We start from the raw sequence: 8094 nt of genomic DNA, 5'->3' as shown, positions 1-8094 counted from the left end.
GTAATATTAGCTGCAGCTAATGTAGTTAGCTCCTGGTAGCCTTGTTAGCTCCTCGTAGTGTTAGCAGCAGCTAATGTAGTAACCAGCAGATCCGATCAGGTGAGCTCACATCAGCAGGTTTCAGGTGGGTATTTTTTTAATCTCGCCTTCATCTCATTGAGTTCTGGGTTTTGACTCACCTTGGCCATAACTTCCGGGTCGGGGTCCTCGATGGGGTCGGCCCACTCCACCGTCACCAGGTTGCCCCAGACCTTGACCTTTCCGCTCATGAGCCGGCGACGGGCCTGCGCCGCCGTTTTGTGGTCTTCGTACTCCAGGAAGCAGAAACCACGGTTCTTCTTCTTGTCGTCGGGTTGGTGGTAGAGGATGACATCACCGAGACCCTCTGGACGGACACAGCAGAGCTAGAGGTGAGGTCGGGCCGACCCATCAGAACCGGCGCCGTGAGCGCTTCTTACCTGTGACTTTAGAAAACTCCTCCACGATCTGCTCCTTGGTTTTGCTCTTGGGAATGGAACCGACAAACAGCCTGTTGTTGGCCACAGATATGCAGACGCCGATGTGTTTGCCGGGCCGGATCTCAAAGTTATTGCACTGGAAGAGAGAGGAGAGGTTCTGGTACCGGGACCGGCTGGGTCTGTGCGTGGCGTGCGGCCTGCGGCGGACCTACCAGCTTCACCGCCTCCTGGGCGGAGTCTTTGGCGCAGAAAGTGACGAAGGCGTAGCCGCGGTTCAGGCTGCTGAGCGGGTCCATCATCAGCCGCAGGTCCCAGATGGGCCCGGCCTTCTCGAAGAGAGGAACCAGCTCGTCTTCGAACAGATCGCGGGGAATCTTCCCCACGAAGATCTGCGGGGAGCGGCAGCCATCAGGAGCGGGGCCGTTGCTAAGCAGCAGCCTGCGGGAGGCGGGCCTACCTCGGTTCCCACCGTGGGCTGCGACCCGGCGTAGACGGCGTCCGGCGGCGGGCCGCCGTACTTCCTCTGGCCCGTGGTGACGTCCAGTGTGTAGCCGGTTCTGTCCAGCAGCTCCCGGATCCGCGCCTCGTCTGGACCTTTGGAGGCCGGAGACACTTTGGTGCCCTGCTTCTCCCGCTGCCGGTACGTCTTCATCACCCCGCACAGGAAGGCACTTTTATTCTGGAGGAGCACAGACCGGTCAGATGCCGCCGCTGGCTCCGCCCCCTCGCCCAGGGAAACTCACCTGAACGTGGGACAGGTCGCTCTCCTTGAACTGGACCAGAACCTGCATCGCCCCGTCTTCGTTGAACTCCTTCAGAGCCTCCAGGGCGCGCTCGTCCAGGTCGCTGTGAGCCACCAGGCCTGCAGGGTCAAAGGTCAGATCAGGTCAGGATCCACAAACATCTTTTAGAACTTAAGTAGGTCAATTTGTCATGTCAATCCATCGACTGTACCAGTGGAGGTAAGAAATACCGCCACCTGCAGGTGGGAGTTGGCATCACTGTACCTGGATGTTTTTGAACATTTTGAACACTTATGGAAACGCAGACAGCGTGTCGGTGATGTTTCCTCCTCCAGAGCAGCTGTGTGTGTGTGTGTGTGTGTGTGTGTGTGTGTGTGTGTGTGTGTGTGTGTGTGTGTGTGTGTGTGTGTGTGTGTGTGTCCTGACCTGCTACATAAAGCTCGTCCAGCTTCTCGGCTACTTTCTGCGACAGGCCGGCGTCCAGCAGAGCCTGGAAGTGTTCGGAGCGGGTCACCGTTGCCGTGGTTTCCATGGTTTCCATGGTTTCCATGGGCTCCTCGGTGCCGTTCCCGTTCAGGTGATCTGTGGCCAAATCTGCAGACATCTGGATCGAAGCGACCAGAAACCAGTCAGCTGTTCTGTGACTTTAATGTTTCAGCCTCCAGTTTTAGGATCATCATCTGCTTGTTATTTATTTATTTGTTATATTTAGTCATTTTGAACTTACCACTCTTATATATTTTACAAACTTTGTGTTTATTACCTAAGATGGAGCAGCTTTCAACAAATAAGCAATTCCCCCTCGGGGATCAATAAAGTCTATTCTATGATTTGATTCAGAAACTATTTTTCCATCCAAACTGTCTAAAGATCCAGTTTAAGTGATGAGAGGAAAACAGGTCTAACCCACAAAGTTCCATCAGTTTATATTTAAACAATATGGGTTTATGCCTGTCGCAATAATCAATAAATCAATAAATCACATGATGAATCATGAGCTCAGTTTGCATTAGCATGACTTATTGTTGTTCTCTGGATGATGAACTTTTTCTTCTGCTGCGTTGCTGAACCGAACCACAAAGTTCTGGAGAACCAGTTTCACCTAGAGGTCAAAGGTCAACCAACAGAAGGCCTGACTGTTGGCTTAATGCTGGCAGGCCGTCCCATCAGACATTATGATAATAATTCATCCTTCACTTCTGGTTAGTGACAGAACTGCAGCAGATTTATGGCCTAATTAAAGGCCGCCAGTCAGAATCACTTCAGTCCTCAACGTGGCTCATAAATCTGACTTTTAGTTTTATTTCTAATAAAACATTCATCCAGCTGCAGCTGTGAGGTCAACATCTGGGAGGAAGAGCCGCTCCTCTTCATCAGGAAGCACAAAACGTTCAACAAGATCAAAATCCCACCTTATTAAAACCTGCAGCTGGAAGAAAGACTGATGAGATAAAAAAGCAGAAACATTTTGACCTGAAGCTGATTGAAAACTTCACCTTTTCCTGCTGCCAAAACAAATGATCAATACAACCAGCTGCTGCTAATCACATCATCATCCCCACAACACCAGGCTGTTCGGACTGATTACATGAAGATCAGCAGAAATCAATGAAAATGCTCCAATGTTTACTTGTTTTCACTACCGATGACATCGATGTGCTGCACTTCATGGATAAACTTGCTTCATGTTAAAGCCAGTCTTCATGTTTCATACTGTGAAGTTTTTCTATTTTGTGTTAGTGAAAATGTAGAAAATAAGAGTGAGTGAGGTTATTATTACAAGAGACTAAACTAAAAGGCAGAAACTTCAAAGATCGCAGGTTTGTTGACACAAATTATCCCCAAACTTTTGTTGTCTATGTTGCAGCCATATGACATTTAACCTATAAACCTGATCTTAGTGTCTTAAAAGATATTTTATTTTTTGACCAATTCATTTGACAAAGTTTTGTTTAAAAAAAAACCTGTTTTAATATGAAAATGACAGGCTGACCTTTTAATCCAGAAACCTGTAGTTAGTGATATTAGGAAGCTTCATTCTGTAAATTCTTGCTCTGTTGTTGTTTTCAGCCAAATTAAGGTCAAAGTTCAGTCCGGATCCCGTGTCAGTGAAAGCGGCAGGATTGCTGTTCAGCATTTTCACAAACGGATCACATTTCCTCAGGTTTACATCTTGTTATTTTGGAACTGGCTCAACGTAAAAGCGAGGTCTCCATGACAACAGTATCAGATCACCTGGACTATTTACCGCTGCTCTCAACGGGCCAATCAGAGACCGCCTCTGGAAGTGTGCTCGGAACAAACGGACTGTTGGCGCCACCGTCCTGTTTATAATGTTAGAAACTGAGCTGTCAGTTCATTAAATGTGTTCTCTGCACATGATAACTGAAGCCGAACCTGTTCAGCACAGAAACCAACATGTATCCATGCTCTGCCAACAGTTATAAACATTTGTACCAGCTAAACTGAGCGCTGGAGCAGCCTGCAGGTTTCCTCACAGCAACACGCTGTTAGCCGGAGTTAGCCGGCAGCGCAGGCTTCTGTAGGCCTCAGCGTTACAAGCAAACGTCTTCATCTCCTCTTCATTATAATGAGCTTTTATGTAGCTGAAGTTACCTCATGTTCTCTGGCAGTGTCACTTTACTAGAGTGGAACCGTTTCACCGCTTCAAAATGCCGGTTAGCCATCAGCAGAGGCCGGAGCGAACAGCATCCACCACCGGCTCTAGCTCGACACCCCACCCTCCAAAAAGCAAGCCTTTCCGGGTACATACCATGCGGATCTAACGTTGAATGCACGATGCTGACCCGCTGTGGTGTTGGTGGTCCGAATTAGGGAGGAATACTGACCCTGGTGATGTTCACTTGGTTTCCTTTTTTCACCCCGGGTTAGAAAATGGCGGCGAGGTAAAGTCCCGAGGTTCGCTTCTTCCCTTTTAGAGAAACGGGGTTTCTGAGGGGGGGATTCAGGGGCTGCTCCGATTTCATTCATCTGGGTTACGGCGGGAAACGGAGCCGGTAATAACTCTGACATCACTGTATACACCAGTTAGTGTAGTAGCGACTCACTAACACATAGTTAATGTATAACTCATGCTGTAATAAAAGACGGTGACATGACTTAATGGTCATAATAAGGTCAAAACGCAGTAATGCACCATCATATCACCCGCCAAATGGTAATAACAGCACAAAACAGTAACAAAGTTACAGACAATGATTCAGTGAAGATGGTCAGGGATCCCATGGCGCGGTGGTCCCCAGGCTGCGGCCCCGCAGCCATGTTTGGTCCCCGAACAACACCAGAGAGCATTCAGATTGTTTTTCATATATTGTATTTTCCGGTTTATATGTTGGACTTTTAGGGAACTGCTTGACTTTTATGTTATTTAATCAGTGCGGTTGTTTGCTGGTGGTAGAGCAGATGAACACACGTGTTTGTTATGAACGCTGCATTCCAGGTTTCCCCTCAATGGAAAATATACTAGTCAGTCCCAGTGACCGTTTCACTAACGATTTTTACCCACGTGCTTTCTGGGTAAAAATGAATCGAGAAACCAACCCCCCTCCCGTTCCCCCGTCAAAAATTACCGGCAGCGCAGGTGATAAACGTGAAAAACTCCTTCTGTTACGAACTGACTCCGGCCCCCACCATAGAAGGGAAAAGCTATGTGGCCCTCACAGGAAAAGGTTTGGGGACCCCAATTCACCCCAATCCTTCCAGTAATGTAGACAGACTCAAAGTCAGCTTAATCTGTTCCAATTCCCAAGTTTATCTAGTATTTAACTTTGTTCTTCATACCAAAATATGTGAAGAAACATCAACTTTTGGAATGTTTTTCTCACTTATTATTATTATTATTATTATTATTTTTATTATTATTATTATTATTATTATTGCTACTTGCCTTGCTACTATAATCCATTTCACTCTGCTACACATCAGCAAAGCAGCCTGACAGCTAATAAGAAAGATATGAGCATGGAAAATAACATTTAAATGTTATTTCAACTTATATTTTACATTAACAATAAAAAACAGGTTAAATTTGGTGATAAAAATATTTTTTTTCCCTCTCATCTTCCCTCCATCTTTCTGAGCCACTATCTCCCCCGGTGCTTTTATCACTGTTTTCTAGTGTTGGTTAATAGTTTAATGCATCATTCATTGCTTTCCATTAGCACAGTCTGCTGGAAACTGCTTCTTTCTGAAAATATTTTTGGTGAAACCAACAGTTTTCTAACTTTTAAACAACTTCATGAGAGGATCAGTAGGAAAGACATGAGCATCTCTAGATATGTTGCCACCAGTGCCTAGCTTAATGGGAAGACTTTTGAAAGTGAAAGCTAGAAAACAAAAAACCCTGTGGAGTCAGGAGGAAGGGCAAGTTATCTGTGTTTTATCATTTTAATGATTAGTCCATGAACAATTCATGACTGTCACTTTAATTAAAAAAATATTGATTTATCTTATTTTGACTCAATGTACTTTACTTTGTGATTTTTTAAATTATTATTATTTTGGTTTAATTTAAGCTAGTTTTGATTGTACCGACAGGCTGACAAGAACCTCCGCAACTCTGTACGTCACTTCCTGTTTCTCATCAGGGGCGTGCCTTATATGCATTGTTGGACGCTCATTGGTTGAGCGCGAAATTTCAAACGTAACAGGAACAGAGGCAGCAACAGGAATTGTTATTGTAGTTAAAGTGCTTATAATTAGAAATTTACACAGTAATATAATCTCTATTTATCCATAAGGTGATTATATTAATAGTGAGCCAAGTTTTAATCCGAGCTGAGATGGATATCGCTTCGTATTTACGGTAAAAACGTTAGCCCGAGTTAGCCTCCGGTAGCTAACACCAGTTATTAGCCATATTTTGGACGCTGGGCTTTCCTCCTTAAAGTTGTCTCCATATTTCCCCTTTTTTAGGTGTTTTGAAGAAAGTTTGGCCTCCTACAGCGGAGACGACCCGCTGGATCCGTGGGACAGGTAAATCGTTCCGCTAATTCTGCTGTTTTAATCCGAACCGAGGTAGATTAAGACTTAAGACATATAAATGAGCTTGAATTCAAAATCAATTTCTCTTCCGTTTTATATAATACAGTTTTATCTGATGAGTTAATTCAGGCCCTAGGAAGTCTCCTCTGATTGACAGCTTTAACCTAGAGGTGGAGAAAATGGGTCTTAGAAACTGGAAAAGATGCAACAAATTCTGAAAAATAATTATTTTATGTATCATAAAGTAGTACAGGCCATTTCTCTGTATTTCAGTGAAGGTTTTCAGGTAGCCCTGATTTTAATTCGGTCTTGAACATATTTATATAAACACACACATCCATGAAATGTGTCTGAACAACAAAAACACAAAATTAAACCAAAATATAACCCAAATTCAGCAGAATCTTCAACATAATAATGCAAGTTTGTTCTCTCAGAAACCAACAAACTTTAATTTTGTAATGACCGCTCAACAGTAGAATTTTAAATAACCAAAATAAAACACAATAACCTAAACCAGAAATAAAACCACAAATAAAATGGATTATGATAAAAATATTAACCATCTGAATTGAAATGAATCACCTCATTGTTTGTTGCTGCAGGCTAAGGAAGTTCAAATGACATAAATACAGTAAAGAATGTAAAGAAGACCAATGAATTCATACAAATTCAGCTGAACAAACTATTTGCCTGCTGGCCCAGAGAAACGTCGCTTGCTTCGTTTTTGACGTTTCTGTTCCTGTAGGTTTGTGGACTTCCTGGAGCGGAGGCAGCCAGCAGGGGGCGGCAGTGAGATGTCGCTGGTGTTTGACGCGCTGGTCCAGAGATTCCTCAACGTGGATCAATATGCCAACGACGTCCGCTACGTCAACTACTGCATCAGATGTGTAAGTCGGACTGAGCAGCAGGACCGAACCGCTCATCCTGATTGGTTCAGTTACTTGGAGCTAACTAGAACTAGTTACAGCTAGTTTCCTCAAACAGCGAGTCCTTTAAGTTTCCTGATGGAGAAACATGGAGGTGTGATTTGGTGAGGTTTAGCTTAGCTTGGTGAATCTGAATGCTTTCATTAAAATCCAACCAGTCACAGATTTACTGAACTGAAATCGTTCCTGGAGCCAGAAGGATGCTTCCTTTCCTTACTTTGTTTCCTTCATTACTTACTTAAGTTCCTTCCTTGCTTCTTTCCATCTTTCCCTGCTTTGTTCCTTCTTTTGATTCCTTACTTCATTAGCTCCTTTCTTTCTTGGTTCCTACTTCATTCCTTCTTTCCTCCCTTCCTTCCTTGTTTGTATTTCCTTTTAAACCTTGTAAAGCACTTTGTATTGCCTTGTTGCTGAAAATGTGCTATAAAAATAAAATTACCTTTTTACCTTACTTCTTTGTTCCACCCTTGCTTCCTTGTTTCCTTCCTTCCTTCTTTAGTATCTCGGTCTTCTGCAGATTTAATTGAATCAGGTTTTCAGTGGACTCATGATGAAGGTCTGGTACTGTTGTCATCCCTGACGCTGGAAGCTGCGTTGCATTGCTCAGGTTTCCATGGAAACCGTGTCTTCCAGGCCAGTTACCGCGCGGACCCCGCCACCCTGTACGCTCACGTCTTCAGTCGCGGCGTCGGCAGCAGGACGGCGGCTCTGTACCTGGCCTGGGCTCGGCACTTTGAGCAGAAGGGAATGAAGGATCAGGCTGACGCCGTTTACCTGAAGGCTCTGGAGAACCAGGCGCAGCCGGAGGACACGCTGCTCCACGAGTACAGGTGAGTACAGCTAGCACGTTAAACCAACAGTGTTTGTAGAAGAAGCTAATGCTAAACGCCACCAACATGGCATTAAGGGAAGCTAATGCTAACATGCTACCAACATGGCATTAAGGGAAGCTAATGCTAA

At 44.6% G+C, this 8094-nt stretch overlaps 2 protein-coding genes across 4 annotated transcripts in view; one reads left to right on the top strand and one right to left on the bottom strand.

Annotated features, from left to right (window-relative positions):
• Positions 1–4154, bottom strand: part of LOC103457091 (heterogeneous nuclear ribonucleoprotein Q-like) — a 6051-nt gene extending 1897 nt beyond the window's left edge. The window contains exons 1-7 of one of the 3 annotated variants that reach the window (XM_008397029.2): positions 4051–4154; positions 1628–1805; positions 1202–1320; positions 916–1137; positions 671–847; positions 459–594; positions 180–385 (exon numbers count right to left, since the gene is read on the bottom strand). In XM_008397029.2, coding sequence (XP_008395251.1) covers positions 180–385; positions 459–594; positions 671–847; positions 916–1137; positions 1202–1320; positions 1628–1805 — 1038 coding nt within the window. In that variant the 5' untranslated portion in view covers positions 4051–4154. Of the gene's footprint in view, positions 1–179; positions 386–458; positions 595–670; positions 848–915; positions 1138–1201; positions 1321–1627; positions 1806–3194; positions 3422–3974 lie in introns of those variants that run through there. The other 2 variants (XM_008397028.2, XM_008397030.2) reach the window with 2 other exon arrangements.
• A 1676-nt stretch (positions 4155–5830) lies between these two features.
• bub1 (BUB1 mitotic checkpoint serine/threonine kinase) overlaps positions 5831–8094 on the top strand; it is an 11872-nt gene continuing 9608 nt past the window's right edge. The window contains exons 1-4 of the mRNA XM_008397031.2: positions 5831–6026; positions 6137–6196; positions 6954–7095; positions 7768–7964. Coding sequence (XP_008395253.1) covers positions 6004–6026; positions 6137–6196; positions 6954–7095; positions 7768–7964 — 422 coding nt within the window. The 5' untranslated portion in view covers positions 5831–6003. The remainder of the gene's footprint in view (positions 6027–6136; positions 6197–6953; positions 7096–7767; positions 7965–8094) is intronic.

Source organism: Poecilia reticulata, linkage group LG21 (genome assembly GCF_000633615.1).
Source record: "Poecilia reticulata strain Guanapo linkage group LG21, Guppy_female_1.0+MT, whole genome shotgun sequence".
In the NCBI taxonomy this organism is placed as follows: Eukaryota; Metazoa; Chordata; class Actinopteri; order Cyprinodontiformes; family Poeciliidae; genus Poecilia; species Poecilia reticulata.
The sequence above is the reverse complement of the archived record's forward strand: the minus strand, read 5'-3'. Positions and strand labels throughout refer to the sequence as shown.